Genomic DNA, 20,149 nt, shown 5'->3' with positions numbered 1-20,149 from the left:
ACTGTTCTTAACCTGAAGCACCACTTTAGCTAATGGGGCCTCCTGCTGCTGTCGCGCTGCCAGAGCATGATTTCTGTTGTCATCCTGAAGCAAAGTTCTTAACCCGAGGTACTGAGTTAGCGGAGTCTGTAACCTGAAGCGTCTGTAACCTGAAGCGTATGTAACCTGAGGTACCACTGTACAAACCTCATTAGGAGGAAGTCCTACCTAATTCAATGGGGCTTACTTCCCTCACAGTTGGTGAGGGAAAGGTTATACCCCACTGTGGAGTCAACCCCACAGTGAGTAAGAAAAAAACCACATACATAGCTACAGGCAATGTATTAAATGTGATGTTTAGTTTGACCCTTAGTTGATGTTGGCACAAAACCAGCACTATGAGACCCTGAACACCCTGAAAATCATCCACAGGAGCTTCATGGTTTGAAGCTGGGGAACTTAGCCTACCAAGCAACCACAGACTGTTTTGGCCAAGGTTTCTCACAGAAGAGAACGGGGCTATGCAGCATCATCCCATTGGCCTGAAACCTACCAGTTGGCCAGATGAAGAATAAATATCAGGAAACAGCTGGCCTTATAGCCTTGCCTGGTCAAGATAGCAGAACCTTTGCCTGCTGCACAAATGTATTTTAAGCACCTTGAACACTCTTAAGCAGCATATAAATGCCTGGAATTATATCCAGTTGTTCGAGCGCTTTGTTGGGGGGGGGGGGTGACTATCAATTTAAGGCTTGTTTGGCAGAGTCTATTATGCTTCTCCAGCAGTTACTGTACTGAAAGACACCCCAAGAACTGATAAAAACAAACTGCCCATGACTGACATGGTGTCAAATAGGAGCTGCAGGAAGAGAGGTTTCTGCAGGCTGGTAGACTGCCAGGAAAATATTTGAGCAACCCCCTCATGTGAAATGATCAAGTCGGTTGTTGACTGGATTGTCAGGGTGTGGGGTAGGGGTTTCAGAGATAACTTTATGCCTTGGTGCTTGTCTGTATAGCCACACACAAACTGGGAGATTAACAAAATAAATAAATAAATAAATAGCAGCAGTGAATAAATATTAAAAGCAGGTTCTTATTATGACTCTCTGCAGCAAGAATAAACATATTTAATTAACTTTAATGGTAATCAGCTCTAAAGAAAATGTAAGGAACAGCCTAGCAGTGAAATCTTCCACCTGCACAGGAAGCCAGCCTGGCTCGCCCCTGATGGGAAACAGCTCTCTGCCAAGCAGGGAACTAATGAATTAGTGTCTTCCGGCGCTCCATGTCTGATCTGATTCTCTTTAAGTTTATAAAATTAGCAATCTACTGCTCACAGAAAAACTGCCAAGATCCAAAGTCAGCCTGTGCCACACAGTCAGCAAAAACAGCAAAAAAAATTGCTAGAATTCAGATTTGCTTCTGTCAAGAAAACAAAGCAATTGGCTGCGTGTCTCTTTCACTACCATACATCTGCAATATTTCTGATTTAATTTTACAGTGGAAATGTGATATCACTCAAAAAAGGGGGTCCTCTGTGTTCAGTTAAAAGGGTGGTTTTTTAAATCTCTGATTAAATCAAGGTTCCTTCAATATGAAAAGACCTGAGCATCTTGCAGAAAAAATATCACCAGCTTCAAAATGATTGATGGTCCCTGCTGGATGGAGAGACGGGGATGCAATGAACAAGCAGGCACTTTGCAGGTAGTTTTAACCCATGAAAGAAAAGGAAGGGAGGGGAGTCTTCCTTTAAAAATACATGCATTTATCTTCTATAAAAGCATTCGCCTTTTTGTTTGTTCCAAGGGCACCAAGTGAAATTATACTGAAACTAATCAAGACTGCAAAGTGATAGTTAAGAATAGCTTTTATTAACACTGTTACACTTCCACAGGAAAGTGAGAAAAGGAAGAATGGCAGAGTGCCCATTCCACAACAAATATCAAATGAATATGAAGAGGAGCATCAGAATTAGATGAGACAATTGTCTTTTGCTGAGCTACTGTTGCAGTAGATCAGTGTTTCCCAACCGGTGTTCCGCGCACACTACTGTGCCGTGAGACGTTGGCTGGTGTGCCGTGGGAGGGAGGCGGGCGAGTCGGGCGGTGAGAGGCGGCGGCGGCGAGGATCCGCGTCGAGCCGGGGGCGGCTCCGCGGTGGTGGTGCCGAGCGGCGGGGCAGCGCGTGCAAAAGGGAGGAGCGCGAGACAGCGGAGGAGGAGGAGGCCGGCATGTCCGGGCAGCAGCAGCAACAACAGCAGCAGCAACTCCCGGCGACGGCTCCTCAAGCCCCGCCGCCGCCCCCTCCTCCGCCCGCTATAGCCGCCACCACCACAACAGCCGCCGCCGCCTCAGTTGCCGCCGTCCCTCAGTCCCTCGCTCTGCTGCCTCCTCCCACCCCCAAAGCTTGGAGGTTCCCCGGCAAGGGGGAGGGGAAAAACTTTCACTTTCGTGCGTCCCTCCCGGCGTGACGCTGCGTGCTGACGTCACGGGGCGGGGCTTTAATGGTGGTGTGCCGCGAGATTTTTTTCATTAAACAGGTGTGCCGTTGCCCAAAAAAGGTTGGGAAACACTGCAGTAGATTAGTACAAGCATGGGCAATCAGTTCAGGATCTGCGAAGTCACTTTCTTTCCTCAAAGTTTAGGGATACACACACACACACACACACACACACACACACACACACTGCATATAGCCTAAGGCGCATATAGGTTCCTCCTCTCTACAGCGCATATATATGTGCTGTAGATAGGAGGGACCTCTAACTATGTGTGGCTATATGCGCCTTAAGGGACGCGGGTGGAGCTGTGGGTTAAACCACAGAGCCTAGGACTTGCCGATCAGAAGGTCGGCGGTTCGAATCCCAGTGACGGGGTGAGCTCCCGTTGCTTGGTCCCTGCTCCTGCCCACCTAGCAGTTCGAAAGCACGTCAAAGTGCAAGTAGATAAATAGGTACCGCTCTGGCGGGAAGGTAAACGGTGTTTCCGTGCGTTGCTCTGGTTTGCAAGAAGCGGCTTAGTCATGCTGGCCACATGACCCGGAAGCTGTACGCCTGCTCCCTCGGCCAATAAAGCGAGATGAGCGCCGCAACCCCAGAGTCGGTCATGACTGGACTTAAATGGTCAGGGGTCCCTTTACCTTTATTTATTGCACCTTAGGCCATATATGCAATATGGTTTACAAAATCCTGATGAATAAACAATAAAATCAATGCATCTAATGTCAGCAAACAAAATCCAACCCCAGTAAATAGACAAAGAAAACACAATCAACAAGCAAAAACAGGAGCAGGCAGAAAATTAAACTCAAGGCAGAGTTCAAAACATGCGCCATTTTGTCCCAAAACTTATAGGAAGATACACCAACTATTTCAGACAGCAGCACCTGCCCAGGCTTTGCTCCTACCAGTCATTGATCTCATCCCCTAATAGAAGGATTTGCAGCAAGACTTTCCCAGCTGATTTTAACAGTTGTAAGGGGAGGGTAGCCAATGTGCCACTATCCACAAAACGGCTAGTTAAGATTTAAAATCCCATTGGCATTAAGGTAGACATCCCGTTAATTAGAATCAATCTCAATTAGAGATAATGAGAATGATAGTTCTGCAATGATAGGCTAGGTGGATTTCCTAATAATTGCTATATGTCTAAAAATCCAATTAACATCCATGGAACCAGTTTTTGACAACTTAAAATACATTCTTCCAACATTCTCTCTCTCTTTGTGCCCCCCAATGCATAGCTGTATAAAAGAACTGTCCTTGCATGTGACAAATTGCCAAGCCACATGAAAAATTAATTTCTCATGGATCTTTGGCTGCATCTGTTGACCTTTGGTGACTAATGTACCACTTTGGGATTTAGCGCAACATTCCAAGTCCCTGTGCAGTTTTAAAGCTCCAGTTCATATAAAGACAAAAGGTTTGAAGACTGCCTCCTCTTTCTTTTCTGGAAGTAAATATTCGACTCACATAATAAATATTTGTAGTAGATAAATCATCTGCCTTTTTAATCAATAAATTGATTTGCGGATCACTAAACCCTCAATATTTGCACCTCTGAGGAAATAGTAATGGAAGCAAGGGATAATTTATAATGTTAAAAACAAAAGCCTCCACTTTTCTAAAACAAAAATAACATATAGAATAATACAGCTTTATTCAATATAGTGATTAAACAGATTGTGCTATGCAAACCTAGGTGGAAAGAAAGTGCATCCTAACATATCCAAATTATTGGATTCTCCCTCGGTTATAGAACATATATTCTCTGTTGTCTGAGAATGAATAATATTAGAACTAACAAAAGCAAATTATATGTTTCAGCATTCATAGTTGCTTTTATCACCAGGTGGTGATCTCAAACACTTCATTTTGCAAATGAGGTCTATTGAAATCAAATTTCTGTTTTCTTCAACTATGCCTGTTCCAGGCTATGGCAGTATTTATATACAGTGGTACCTTGGGTTACATACGCTTCAGGTTACAGCTAACCCAGAAATATTACCTCGGGTTAAGAACTTTGCTTCAGGATGAGAACAGAAATCACGCAGCAGCAGCGCGGCGGCAGCAGGAGGCCCCATTAGCTAAAGTGGTGCTTCAGGTTAAGAGCAGTTTCAGGTTAAGAACAGACCTCTGGAACGAATTAAGTTCCTAACCCGAGGTGCCACTGTACTAGTTTTAGACAGCCAGCATGATGCAGTGACTCTAGAGGTGGCTATAGACTGCAACTGACCAGACTCAGGTTCAAATCTCACTTGGTGACCTTGAGCAATCCATTCTCTCTTAGGCAGAAATCCTATGCAGAAGAACCCAGCATAAGTTAAGCCTGTGTTAAATAAACTGGCTCCAAATTCCGTTCAGCAGTGGGGCTACCACGGGCTGAGCTGTTCTAAGCCAGGCAGAGGAAAAAAGAGTATCTAAAATAGAGTTAGAATTACGTCATCCAGTTTGAGTTACACCACCTGTATTTCTGCCACCTTCATTTATGTCGAGTTTTGAGGTCATGTGACTGAGCTGATCAAGCTCAGGATCCAGCCTTAGTCTCCCCTCTCTGGTTCTGCCCCTATGATGGCATTTTTACAGGGCTTAAACACTGGCTTAAAATCACCAGGCTTAGGTCAGCAGGTTGGGTTGAGCTGGCTGAGCTGGAATGGGGGAGATATGCCATCATATCTCCAACTGAGCCAAGGATGAGCATTTCGCTTCTATAGCTCAGCTGCGCTACGAACCTTCCAGCTCAGCCAGAGATCCACAGCATCCTAACCGTGCTCTTCCTGGTAGATCTTGTTACAGGATTGTTGAGGGAGTATAACCTTCCTCGTGCAGGTGGTTGAGAGGTTAAAATGGATGAAACCATGTCTGCTGCCCTATTATGAAAGAATATGGTTTGCATTAACCATGGTTAATATCAGTGCACACATAAACCACAACTGAAACTATCAAGGAAAAAAGGGGTGGAGATTTGCCCCAGAGCTGGGAGGAAGATGTGTGTGCATGCATTCCTCGGGCTGTATCACAATTTACAAACCATGATTTTCAGGGAGTCGGTGTTGAGCCTTTGCCTTTCATATCAATAGTCCTAGAATCACAGTTTGCATTAGCTCACATGGGCTTTTAGCACTGCATAAGAATAGTTGAGGAAAATATGAGGAAAAAGAACGAGAGAGAAAAGCAAATAGTGATGGGAGAGTTAAATACATTAATGCTAAAACAACAAGCTTAAAGTGCTGCTGCAAATGAAGGAAAATGAGGTGTGTGTTGCTACAAGACCAGAAGTTGCCTAGTGAGGTATCTGAGTAGATATTTATGGTAAACCAAAGTAACAGAAGGAAGTGAGAAAATGGGAAGGCAGGTGAAGAAACCAGAGGCAGCAAAAGGGTCCATTTTAAAAAGGATGTGGGGAATGCACCTTATTAATTTACTTACAGTCTTTCCAAACCACTTTTCAAGATAGCTTGAAGCAATAAATTATTTCCTTAAAAGAATGGAATATAGTCCTGCCCTGTAGGGGAGCAGAGAACCAGTCTTTGGCTCATCTCTGTGAAAGCCCTTCAGGTATCTGAAAAGTGTTATCATGTCCCCTCTCAGTCTTCACTACTCTAGGGAAAAGAAAATGTTTACACATTTTCACCCAATTGCATATACCACAGTCCTCCATGTTTCCCGGCGCTGGCCCAGAAAGTCCTTAAACAAGCACCATGTTTAGCATTCTTGCACCTGAATTTTCCTGAGATGAACAACTGTCACATAATCATTCCCATCATTGCTGATCCTCTTTCTTGCTCCACCCCCACCCACCAGCAGTGAACATAGACCTTCCTGGTGCACCCAGAGAGAGCTGCCCTACAGTCTTTGCCACCAGCTTCTGAAGTCTCTGTGCTGGTAGAAAGGGCTGCTGTAATTGCCCCTTTCAACTGAGACAGGATAAATTTTCATAGGGATTTTTCTTCTGTTTTTCTCTGCTTAAAAAAAAATGCAAAATGATGCAGAAACTGAGATTCATCCATACCTCTCTAAAAACATGTGCAATTGAATTATCACGCATCTAGGCTTAGTTCCATTGCTTGAGAACATCAGTATAACATCCCTTTGTGAGGGAGCTGAAAACAGGCCACTGCAATGACAATCTAATATTGCCATTTGCATTTGACAACTGAGTTGCAGAGAGCTGACTAGAAGACAGCTGGTGCAAAACATGTGAATCTCATCTAGAGTAACTACTAAAATTTCACTACAATGAAAATTCAATTTAGAGGTTTTCTCCTCGGGCAAAGGATCGGAACAATTTCTAGGAAAACCAAGAATTTTTATTTGCAGTAGACTCCAAGTCCATTCCACAATCAGTTCCTCCCCAGCTGAAACTTAGGATTCTGGACTGCTTTCTGTAGAAATATAATGTCAGCAAAATCAACGTCCTGCAATTAAATACAGAATTACCCTGATTCTCTGTCCTTGCTGAAGCTCTAGGGTACACATGCAGCTCCTATGACCATATGGACATTCTCAAATGGGGATGTATATCCCCATTTCATTTGCTTTATTTATACATATCCTCATTGCATTTGGAGAGTTGCTCCAATTTAGGAATGAACTGGATGGTTTGTACTCATCGATAGCTCCCTGTATGCCTTAGTGATCCTGCCAAACGTTCAGTTTGGGATAATGATCTTTTAAAACATTACTTGAACTAAATAAGCTAGAAATAGTTAGGAAATCTTTCCCATCCCCACCAATCCAACTCCTAGAGTATCTGGCAGGTGCTATTTTTTTTCCAAGGTTTACTTTAAACAGCAGGTCTCCCAGCACTGGCCAAATACCTTAAGCATCTTTTTCAGATGCTAGATTTTGAGCTCACTTTGCAGCAATCAGTCATCACCGCTCCCAAGCACGCAAGAAGAAAAGGGTGGAAGGTCCTGACCTAGATTTCAGTCCACAGGAGTCAGCATCAGAACACAGACATTGGCCTTTCTAGACAGAAATGGCATGCCAGAGTGAGTGAAGAAGGTACTATATAGAACTTGAACATATTTTCATATTTTTTTAGCCAGGGACAAGGTAGTGGACAGGGGGGGGGACTTTCCTTAATCTTTTGTCTTCATTGGTTTGTGTAATAATAAACTCCTAACAAAAGAAAAAGTAGGGTTATTTTAATAATAAGAAGAAACTGCTGCTGTTAGCAGAGAAAGTAGCTATACAGTGGTACCTCAGGTTAAGTACTTTATTCGTTCTGGAGGTCCGTTCTTAACCTGAAACTGTTCTTAACCTGATGCACCACTTTAGCTAATGGGGCCTCCTGCTGCTGCCGCACCGCCGGTGCACGATTTCTGTTCTCATCCTGAAGCAAAGTTCTTAACCTGAAGCACTGTTTCTGGGTTAGCAGAGTCTGTAACCTGAAGCGTATGTAACCCGAGGTACCACTGTATTATGGTTTATAATTAGTGAGAAAGAAAGTCACCATTGAATACACCATTACTTTTTATTGACAAAGTCTGGGGAAGTTAGCCTATGTGTTACTATTTCTGAATAATATTTTTATGATAGTCCACCCCATCACACACACTTTGGGGGGCAGAGATGAGTGGGAGGAGATTGTAGACTCAGCATACTGGCCAACAAACGTAGGCTATTCCATTTCCATAATAGATTGATAAATTCAAATGTATATCAGCAGCATAATATCTGAAAAAATAATGCATTTGTAGTCTATATTCCCACAATTACAGGAATAAACCATCTGCATGCACACTCTCAGGTTATAATTCAAGTCTATTAAAATTATTATTTGTGATTACCTAATGCATGTAGTCTTTGAATCATTCTATCAACCTTTTCTGTATTCATTCAACTTCCAGATAAGTTTTCATTAACTATTTCTCAGAAAGTAAATATGTAATTCTGCAAAATGAGCACGTTATATTGCTGGATAATTTATCCTCCTACCAACAGCTGCTTCACAGTGGTAAATGACAAACCAGCAATTCATTTGAGTCAACAATAAAAGGAATAGTTGTTCACATTCAAATTCATCTCAAGCTGTTAATGGGCATTGTGTAATGGCAGAGACCAGCGTGTGTGGTTGATCCACCATCAGCCACATAAGATGGCAAGTAAGACGAGACCTTCCTGCCAACCTAGCAGTTCGAAAGCACATTAAAGTGCAAGTAGATAAATAGGTACTGCTCCGGCAGGAAGGTGAATGGCATTTCCATGCGCTGCTCTGGTTCGCCAGAAGTGGCTTAGTCATGCTGGCCACATGATCCGAAAGCTCCCTCAGCCAGTAAAGCGAGATGAGCACCGCAACCCCAGAGTCATCTGCGACTGGACCTAATGGTCAGGCATCCCTTTACCTTTAAGATGAGACCTACTGGATCAGACCAAACATCTACCTTCTCACACTGGTCAACCAGATATGTATGTGAATCCCACAAGAAAGACATGAATGTGATAGCACTAATGTATAACTCCCAGAATAGGAGGCCTATCAACTAGGGACAAAAGGGCATGTGTAGGTAGATCACACTTCTGTTTTCCTTTATTATCACTATCCAGGAATCCTCATACTGTCTTGCTAAGGGATATAAAAAAGAAACAAGCTATAGGCTTCAAAATAAATAACTCAATTTAAATCTAGTTTAAATTTGTCATTGGTGAACTCAGGCCACTTTATACCTTAGATATGAGTCTATCTACATATACAAAGTGAATTCAACAGCCAGCTGTTTGCAAACACATGTGCTAGTTAGTAAGTGACCATAGGTCCCTGTTGGGCATACTCAAGGTGACTTGGGTTCTCTGCTGTGCAGTTAGTCTTGCATTTCTGAGATCCAAATTAAGAGTTCTACTGAAACCTCTCTGACAACAAATAACTTTGGATTGGCTGACATCTCTTCTAATCACCACTTTGCCTTTGGGCATTTGGTGATGGGTATCTGACTCAGTGAAGTGACTCCAGTGAGATGTGTTGCATTTGAGGTGACTCTGGGTAGTGTGAAGGTTCTGCCAGTGGTGGGTGATCTATGATGACTTGTTCACAATGCAAGAATCACCACTTCATATTTTGGCCACCAAGTGGAGAACATGCATCTGTAAGGCTTTTTAGTTTGCATGAGTCTTTAAGAAGGAAAGAAATATTTTCTCTGTGTTAGATTTGGCTTTCTTTACTCTGCCCGCCTGCCATGTGATAAATTATCAATGAAGAGAGATATGCACACTGCTTGTGATAGGTGCATAAATTTAGTAAATTACAGATTGTGCAAACAAAGCTGCCTGGCATTGTCATATTATAATTGAATAAAAGCTTCCTAATTTGGATACTTGTACTTGTGTCCCAACAGAATCTTCTCCTTGTTCCCTGTTAGAACAATAAATTTAAAGCAAAGAGCTTAATGGTATTCTTTTTTAGTCCAAACTGATGGAGTGAAGTAATTGCCTTTTTGGTGCTCACATATCTCCAGCTTAGATGGCTTTACAAGCAGAGCACTTTAGCCTAAGAACAAATGTATGAATATGTAGTAGGCATTTGCATTACACTTAACATCTCTGATACACAAAAATCAACTTTGGCATAACATGGCAAGCAAATAAGTAACCAACTATCACTTCAGGTGGAGAGCTGTAATGCAAAGTGGCAGAATACCTCCTCCCCCTCTGCTCTAGGTAAATACACTCATGAAGCAGCCACCACAATCCATCTGAGGAGTTAAAAAGTGAGAGGTTTCACATGTTCATTGTCAAACTGGAGAGAGGCTTCTGGTGGAGTGCTGTTAATCTTCAGCGTTCTTGATGATTTAGATGAAGGGGTGGAGAAAACAACTTTCATCCAGCATATTAAATTAACAACCTGCATGTGCTAATATGTCAAAAAGCCTTTGTGTCTGCCAGAATGAATGCCTTGCTTTCCCAAGTCCTGCTAGGAAGATACTGTACATCATTCCAATGGACTCCTATGGAATGAACCTCAGGTGAAAACAGTGGGACATGCCTCACGTCTTGCAATTTGTACTATGATATTCGTGAACATCTAATTAACCCTCTGCCGAGCTCTTTACCATTAATTATGGTAAATATCTACTGATAATGACCCATGCATCTCTCAAGCAGTTGCCAAGTTTTTAGCATTAGCAGAAGAGAGCAGTAAGCAGTTGGTGGGCTGAAGGATTGTCTCTATGGTTGCCTTGGTATGTCAACTCTGCAAATCCCTGAACAGCCATGTGCTGTGAATGCGCCAGCTCTGGGTCTTCTTCACTGAGCACTGAACTGAGTTAGATGCTTCACAAGACCCCATCTAGCGCCATGATTCTGTGATAGTGCAACTTTCTCCATGTCCATTCAGAAGGGGACCTCATTAAGTTTGATGGGACTTTCTCCTAGGTAAGCCTGCGCCAGCCATCTGTTTTGTTTTGGCTCCCTTCCCTTCCCTCCACACCCAACTCTTCTCGTTATTCCCCAATTATAGGGTACTACACCACACTTGCTGACACTAACATCTTTTGTTTCAATAGTCTTAATAATACTGTTAATGTGTCATCAGCAACGCTTTCAACAACTAACTATGCATTAAGAATCTGTTATTTTCTCAAATGCCTGGTATTTCCATGAAACAAGGAGGCATTTGGCACAGGACCTGGTTTGCCATCTTGAGTAAACAAATATGTTGTGGATTAATTGAAGGGCTGATTCATGGAATCAAGTCACTCATTAGCCCTTAATACACTTACCATTTAATTGCACCTAAAGCAAAATCTGAGGCATTTTGGGAGGCGGCTCCTCAGGCAAAACATCTGCAGTACATGTTGAGGTAAAGAAAAAGGACATCAGCAGCTGTCAGCACTTTTCTTTAGTTTTCTTCCTACAATGCTAAGCTAGTTTTCTGGGATAGCTCAGGGTTGTAGGTTTGAACCCCACACTGGGCAAAAGTTTCATGCAATGCAGGAGGCTTGGACTAGATGACCCTGAGGGTCCTTTCCAACTCTACAGTTCTATGATCCTATGATTCTATCATACCATGGTCATGATAGTCAGCCAGGTCAATTCTGTGTCCAGGGCAGCTGTTTACCAGCTCCATCTGGTATGCAGGCTGAGAGCCTACCTGCCCACGGACTGTCTCACCAGAGTGGTGCATGCTCTAGTTATCTCCCACTTGGACTACTGCAATGCGCTCTATGTGGGGCTACCTTTGAAGGTGACCCGGAAACTACAACTAATCCAGAATGCGGCAGCGGCAACTGGGAGCGGCCACCGAGACCACATAACACCGGTCTTGAAAGACCTACACTGGCTCCCAGTACGTTTCTGAGCACAATTCAGACTGTTGGTGCTGACCTTTAAAGCCCCAAACGGCCTCGGCCCAGTATACCTGAAGGAGCGTCTCCACCCCCATCATTCTACCCGGACACTGAGGTCCAGCGCCAACGGCCTTCTGGTGGTTCCCTCACCGCGAGAAGTGAAGTTACAGAGAACCAGGCAGAGAGCCTTCTCGGTAGTGGTACCCTCCCTGTGGAACGCCCTCCCACCAGATGTCAAAGGAAAAAACAACTACCAGACTTTTAGGAGACATCTGAAGGCAGCCCTGTTTAGGGAAGCTTTTAATATCAGAAGGACTATTGTATTTTAATATTTTGTTGGAAGCCGCCCAGAGTGGCTGGGGAAACCCAGCCAGATGGGCAGGGTATAAATAAATTATTAATATTATTGTCATTACCATTATCATCATCATTATTATTATTTGATTACAGACAAGTTCAGCACTAAAATCAGGAAAAAGGCTAGAGCTTTATTATGAAGATGTGAAGGTGCATTGATTCAACTACCACCTACTCAAGCAGATTCTAATCTAACTAACAACCACTTGAGTAGATCAATACTTATATACTCTGACTGGCAGCAGCCCAACATTAGTTTTTTCCGAGACACGCTCACCTGTGAGGTTGCACTTGAACTTGCATTGAACAAGTAAAACTTGTGTTCTGTTACTGAGCTATGCCCCTTCCCCTGAAGATGAAGAATAGTCTATAATGATGAATCTGTACAGGTAACTTGATGGGTAATTATAATGTATATCAAGTCAAATGACTATGTATAGCCAGCCCAATTTACTACAGATAATACGATTCCTCCTAACAGTATCAGACAAATAGAGAAACATGCATCCTTGATTTTAGATGTCGTTAGAGATAACAGCTTTCAGTTTTAACAAATATGCTTTGAGGTACAGTAAGAGATCATGAATAAGAAAAATATGACTGTATGTTAACAGTACACAAACTGATAAGCCAATGAGGGGGATTACCACTGCACGCCATCACTTTATCACCCTATAGTATTGCATGCAGTAATCCATCTGTGACAAGTCAGGACAAATCCTTTATTCTTACAGATTCCTTCTTTTTAAAGATATCTTAGGAATCATTTCAATACATAATCCCCTTGCTAAGCTTCTGAATGATAGCAGTATCTGGCACAGCTCAAGTGCAACAACAAGAGATTCAGATGGCCGATACAGCCTTGATCTCAGCTATGGGGATTCAAAGAAACAAAGAGGAGACAGAGAATGCAAGAGATAAACAGACTGAAGTGCAAATAGCGCATGCAGCACCAGGTGCAATAGTAGCACCACTGGAAAATGTGGGGTAACACCATGACAAGCAAATCTCCATTACGAGACAGGAGATTCTGAGTAAACATTAGGAGGAACTTTCTGACAATAAGAGCTGTTCAAAAGTGGAACGGTCTCCCGCGAGTGCTGGGGGACTCTCCTTCATTGGAAGTCTTTAAGCAGAGTTTGGATGGCCATCTGTCATGAATGCTTCAGCTTTGATTCCTGCGTTGTAGAGGGTCTGACTAGATGACCTTTGGGGATCCCTTCCAACTCTATGATCCTATGATTGAAAGCCACATTTGTGATATGACTGCACATATTTGCGATTAGCTAGTATATCTAAAGGGAACTTCCATGTTCAGAGGAATTATACCCCCGAGTGCCAACAGGGAGTGCTGTTCCATCCATATCCTAGATGTGCTCTTCCTCAGAGTTTTTGGGTGGCCACAGATGAAAACAGGATGCTGGAACTTTGATCTGATCTACCAAGTCCCTTGTTACGTCCCGAGGCACAGCTTACCCTTCATAACATTCTGCATGAGCAACGCCATGTCCTTAGAATGGTCTTGTAATATATAGATCAACATTAGCTTTCTTTCAGATAAGGGGAATGGAAGACAGCATGACAAATTGTGGGCTTTCCCCTCATATAGTGCTTGAGTTCATATCACATCTTTACTCAACATTGAGTGACTAGCAGCTGAAGGCCCAACTAAACATGCTATGGGAGACCCAGGATCAGGATCCTTCATGCGTTGCTTTGGGGTGTGGCAGGCGTGTGTGTCCAACCCTTTCCTCCTGTACCATTTCCCTCCTCAAGCTAATCCATTGCATTCAGGATGACATGAGACGAAATGCAAGTTCTACAAGTGGTGATTTGCAGGCCATGGCTCATTCTTACATGCAAATCAAGTGCTGAATGTGAATGTGTGAACCAGCCCTATACTTTTCGAAATCTGCTCTACAAAAACAGGTGATTACACTCATGTCCCCAGACCCAAATCAGAATTTTGTTCTCTGGGGCGTCACAGTCACAAGATGGTTTCCGTGTATGGGAATGACTTCCCACACCACTCCAAAAGAAAGCTTAACAGAAGAACCATAATCAAATTACTGGAGAGGTGGGAGAGAGTTGAGGGCACCTTGATGAAATGTGTACACACACACACACACACACACACACACACTGCCCCCGCTTTCAGTCAAATTGTGGCCCCTTATTGCTCCTAAAAACAATAGCTTACAGGAGACACAATTTAGATACTTTTTTTATATAAAATTATGTTATGTATAAAAAGGTTGCTTGAGGAACCAAATCCCAATCCCATATGACATGCATGTAGTAGTGTATGCAGATGACCATTTTATCACCCATCAGAATCTGATATATTGTTTTTAAAAATCTCTTTACCATTTGACAGGGTGATACGGGAGAATATAATTTTTGTGCCATTCAAAATAATCACAAAAAACCAACATTTGCAAAACAGACTGCCGTGGAAAAGGAAACAGTATGTTTAAATTGAATATGGTGAGGTGAAGGATGGACGGATCAGTCTATTTCTGTACTGTGTCAATTTCCCACATATTCATTCAGAAGTGTTTTCTGTCCCATTTTTTAATCTGCGTTTAAAAAAAGCATGAAATTTTGTATCTATATATTACCAAAATATTTTATTGCAAAATATGCATTTAAATACATATTTTATGCCACTGTACAGATGTGTTTTATACTAAAATGCATTTGGTCCTTTTTTTTTAGTCAGGACTATTGCAAAATTCGAAGACGTGCAAAATCTGAAGAAGGGTTATGCTCCAATCTGCAAATTAGTCTGGCTATTTCTAAACCAGCCTCATTATGTTGCATCTGACTTTACTCAAAGACATTTTTTTTAAAGACAACATCTTTTACTTCCTATGTCAAGTTACAGAATAGCCAAGCTTTTTAAATATGGCACTTTCCAGCCTATGTCAACAATGTACATGAATTCACATAAAAAGCAAAAGAGAGGTTCAAAGAGCTTTTTAAGCAACGTATGTGAAAACACTCAGAAAATAATTTAGACTTTACAGCAAAAGCAAAGTCACAAGTTAAATGATCAGTGTCACGGACAGTCTGTACAAGAACAAAATAAAGAAATAATCAGCACACATTTTTTCTCTCACACAAACCCATTAGGGCTGTGGTGAAAATGTCTTCCATTCCCCCCACTCCTTGACAACTCTTCATTACTGTAGTTAATGAGAAAAGAAACTGTATTCAAAAATTATCAAAGGAGTTAAGAAAAACTTTTTGGGGAGGGGGGAGACCTATTTTTGTGGGATTTTGTTGTTGTTGCATTCTCCTTAATTTAAAAGTAGCTGAGAAAATTTGTGACTTAATTTGCAAATCATCTATCTGGTAGTCTGCATTGTGAAGCCTTCCTGCTCAAACTTCCTGAAAATGCCATTACATCCTTGGGTGTGAGAAGTCTGTCATGTGCCTAAACACCTGTTCCTTCTAAAGAAAACAATGCAGATTTCTTAAAAGTTAAAGGGAACACTTCCCTTAAAAACAAACTTAGCACCCTACACTCAGGGGGTTGGTAGCCAGCTGCCCCACTTTGCCATGTCCCAATTAAAGCCCAGGGAAAGACGTAATGAGGCAACTCATTGAGCCTTTTCAGGTCAGGAAGTTTGGGCAGTCGGAGAAGATACAGAGTGCTGAGCACTACACAAATGTTTGGCTGGCATCCATCTGCCTCAGGAGACAATGGAGGAGTGCGCATTTGGGGATGAGGTCAAGCTCATAGAAGGTTACAGTGCCTGCTGTGGTTCTAGAGACCCATACAGGAGAGACATGTTGCAGCTGGGGCACATGAAGGCATCTGGATGTGCTGCTGCAGATGCACCACAGTGTTTCTTGTCTCTGCGCTCCTCCCAGCAGTCATTCTTCCTCTGCTCACTGCTGCGGATGCAGGACCTGTTTGTCTCAAGGCACCATTGTCTTCTGCAAGGGATTCCTACATAGTGGGATTGACGTTGCCAGCCTTCATGTCATGTTTGCAGCCATCTTTATAACACAGAGCTGGTCTGCTAATGGGCATGGTGCCAGAAGCCAGCTCCCCATAGAGCACATCCTTGGGAGATCCTGACATCATTTTGCGGACATGACCAAGCTAGTGTAGACGTCACCGAGACAGGAGTGTGAACATGCTTGGGAGAGCACATCATTGTTTGGAATTCTGTCCTGCCATGTGATACCCAAAATCCTCCTGATGCAGCACATATGGAAGGCATTGAGGCATTGCTCCTGACAGTTGGAAGCTGTCCATGACTCACTTCCATAAAGTAGCATGCTCAGCACATAAGCCTTGTAGACTTTCTTCACCTTGGTATTGGATGTTGGCACCACATTCTTCCATACACTTTGTGAGCCATTGCCACAGCTGCCTTGCGGATACACTTGTCCAGCTCAGTGTCGATGGAGAGATTGCTGGCTATGGTGGAACTCAGACAGACAAAATGTTCTACTACCTGAACCATGTAGTAACCAGTGCTGATGTGTGGAGTGCTGGCGACATCCTAACCCAAGATGTTGGTCTTCATCAGGCTTATGGCAAGGCCCAACTCCCTGCAGGCTTGAGCAAAATGGTAGCTGAGTCTCTGTAGAGCTTCCTCAAGTCTGCATCATCTGGAAACAACATCTCTCAGATAAGGATCCGCCACACTTTTGTCTTGGTGCAGAGACATGCCAAAGACTAGGACCAACAAAGAATCTCTTCTGAACACTACAAAGAAAAAGAGAGATGAAAGCCTGCAAACCATGTGTGAAGGAAAACACATGTATCATCTGCAGCAAAAGGTAAGATAATGATTAGATAAGCTCAACCCCACCAAACTCACAAGAAATTATAAAGAAATTGTTGTGCCATTTGAATGAGGAAGAAAAAGAGAAGCCTCTTTTGTGGAAGAAGAAACTTCTGAGAACTTGTAGGACAGGTAACACAGCACTTGAACACACACACATGGTTTGCAGGCTTTCATCTTTCTTTTTCTTTGTAGCATCAATAAGAGATTCTTTGTTGGTCCTAGTGTTTGGACGCAGAGATTAAGAAAAATGAGCAGGCTGATATTTTCATGTTCATCTAAGTATACAGAAGCACGTGTATGTGCTTCATTTTCATTTGAAAAGGAAGTGGCTTCTGTTCTGGTGGGATTGTTGCTGGGAAGTTAATCCTTGTTTTCACAGCTTATTTTGGCCCTTATGACTGAAACTTTACACAGCTTCCAAAAGGTTAATTTTTATTGTAGTTATGACAAAGCAGCTATCGTGTATATAACAGTGTCTTGCCAGCTGAGCTATGGCTTATCCTGGGGCTTACTACCCAGCTATAGGAATGGGCATGTTCATGTCAAGCTGAAGTCACATCTCATCAAAGGAAGGGCATTCAGACACTTTCTGGGACTAAGTGTTTTCTCCTTTTTGAAAGACAATTTCCATTGAGTGAAGAGAGATCAAAGGTATGGAGAGCAAAATGGGTATTTTTGCATTAAAGGTTTGCCAATGTATCATATGGAGCAGCAGCAGCTAGCCTTGGGGGCAAGTGTGCTACAAATCAGCTCTGAGCATGAGACTAAGCTACTCAGCTGCTCTCTGTAGTTCAGATACCCCTGATGTTTTCATGTAGTTTTGCCTCTGGTCTACTGATCTGGACAGCAGGCAACAGCATAGCAGGACAAGTATATGGAAGTGAAGGACTGATTTTAGGCCATATCTTGGGTTCTTCTACTCCTGTCCACCAATGCCACAAATACCTGCTACCTGTGCCATTTTGACCACTGATGCCACAGAAAGGGCCACCATGATATAGGCCTAGGGAAGAATTCTACCTCATGCTAAGTTCATCATCTCATCAACGCAAGGATTTCAGCTTGCCAGAAGGACTGATCCCCCTCCCCTCACATGCTGTTCTGAGGGGTCTCGCAGCCTCCCAAAACCAATTTTGGTATATGAGGGAAGAGGACGGGGAGAGCCCAACTGCATGAGTCCTTGTGCAGCGACCTGTTAGGTGATTCCTGCCCTTTGTTCTTTCTCAGGTGCCAAATCCATATCTGGCATATATCTCACATTGAAGGTGGTGGAATAACCCTCCCTAAATAATAAATAAGTTCCTGCACATAGAAACCTAGCATGTATGTAGACAGCGAGGCTAGAATGCCTCCACATTTCTTCCATACTTCTCCAGTTCCTATGGAGAAGTCTCCCTCCTCTCTCTTTCTCACTCCATCTTGATCTTGTGAGCACACCTCCTGCCACACAGGTTTGCCACTTCACTGGGAACCAGGCCATAGGACAGGAAACTTTTTCATTATCCAGGGGCCACATACCAGTGGTAGGAGAGGCCAGAGGCAAAAATGGGTGGAGCAGCAGGTGTGATGCTTGATATAGTAGGTTGCAATCTAGCCATGTGGAAGTCAGAGGCTTCAATACACACAACTGTTCATCTAGGACGCAGGAGGCATTATCAAGGCCACATTTCAGGCAAAAGCTCTTAAGGATGATTGAGAGTATGGCCAGTAAGAAGTGAAGACTTGGGAGCAGGGATTGGTCGGGAGAAGAGGTGTTGCCGAGGGAAAGTCCCAAGGGCTCAATGAAGGGGCCTAGGATACATTTGGCCCCCAAATCTGGAGTTCCCCACCACTGCCTTAGAGTTATGCTCTGACACTCTTAAAAGATGAACTACGGCTTCCTCCCATGGCTCTACTTTCTACTCAACTATTGCTACTCTGGAATAAAGTGGCCAAGACATAGACTGCTGTGGCCAAAAATTGTAATTGGTAATTGTTGTGTCGGGTTATTTGAACCAAAGCAAGATTTCGCCAAACCCCCTTTGTAATAATTGTCATTCTCATGAGGATGAATAATTAAGAGAACCTTGGAATGATCCAATAAACCATAAACAGTAAACCAGAAGGATTCTATTACCTGCTGTAAAAGTCAAATTACATATGATTTTTAGCATCAATAAAAGTGCCACAGTTTTATGACAGTTGCTTCATGACATTGGCAAGGGAAAGTGACTTTTATCATCAAAATCCCTAAAGTATAAATGTGCTCTTTAAATACAGTTTAATGAATTCCTGCATCTTTGACAAGCACAGACAAGTTTTCTTTTTACAAATCTGTTGACTGCTTTGTGAATTAAGGCTGAGTCCCTTTCCCAACAAATCTCAACACTGAACAGTGGCAAAGGTATTAAATGTGGGAGGGAACTGATTCATAACAGAAATGTGTCAAATCTGTGTAAAAAAATACATAAACTAGGATGCATTATAGTAGGAAAGCAAATCTGGATAGAACTGCCTAGTTTCCGTTGGGGATCAACACTTTGCTGTCTTCTGTGGCAAAGGATGTGTTCACAAGAACAAAACAAACTGTGGGATTTGTTCCTACCACTGTATCACTTTTTTATTTTATAACCTACTTTTCTAGTATGAGGTACTCCAAGAGGTTTGTGCACAGAAACAACAGAAAGCATAAAAAAAATTAGAAATATTTTCATTATATTTAAAGTACAGTATATCAAAGCATCACTTTTTTATTTTGTTGGCTTCTATGAGCCCCGATTCTGATTGTATTGAACATACATGAAAGACAGGACGGCTATATCATCTTCACACAGGATTTCAGGACTGCCTGTTTCTTTGGCTAACTTGCTGGTTCTGTGAACTGAGTGATCAACTAAAATCTATGGACATGATCTGAAGGAAACCAAGAATTAAAGGAGGAAATCCTTTGGCAATATCCATTTACAACTTTATTACCAGCTTGCCTTACACCAGCATTTTGTGCATAGGCTTGTTCCCAAAGGCTGCAATCATATGAGCACTGAAATGGGAGTAAATCCCATTGAATACAAAAGGACTTACATCTCAATAAATATGCAAAAAGTGTGCTGTTAGACAAATGCTTAACTCTTCTATAAAAATCATGTGTTCAGCTTTGGCTAGACTGTGTACCAACATTTTTTGCTCTTGTCATTAAATATCCACTCTCTTTTACAAGTGCTTTTTCAAAGCAAAATGAATAA

The 20,149-nt window shown here is 42.5% G+C and overlaps 1 protein-coding gene across 11 annotated transcripts in view; it reads right to left on the bottom strand.

The window, feature by feature from the left end:
* The window catches only part of PCDH9 (protocadherin 9), a 776,382-nt gene that overhangs the window by 672,152 nt on the left and 84,081 nt on the right, over window positions 1–20,149 (bottom strand). The window contains exon 3 of one of the 11 annotated variants that reach the window (XM_082221386.1): window positions 16,677–16,846. The exons of the other annotated variants lie outside the window; for them this stretch is intronic. Coding sequence (XP_082077512.1) covers window positions 16,817–16,846 — 30 coding nt within the window. The 3' untranslated portion in view covers window positions 16,677–16,816. Of the gene's footprint in view, window positions 1–16,676; window positions 16,847–20,149 lie in introns of those variants that run through there. 11 annotated transcript variants of the gene reach the window in all.

This window comes from Podarcis vaucheri (assembly GCF_965113315.1).
Source record: "Podarcis vaucheri genome assembly, chromosome: 4".
NCBI classification, from domain to species: domain Eukaryota; kingdom Metazoa; phylum Chordata; class Lepidosauria; order Squamata; family Lacertidae; genus Podarcis; species Podarcis vaucheri.
Note: the sequence above shows the minus strand (reverse complement) of the source record. Positions and strands in the feature narration are given on the sequence as shown.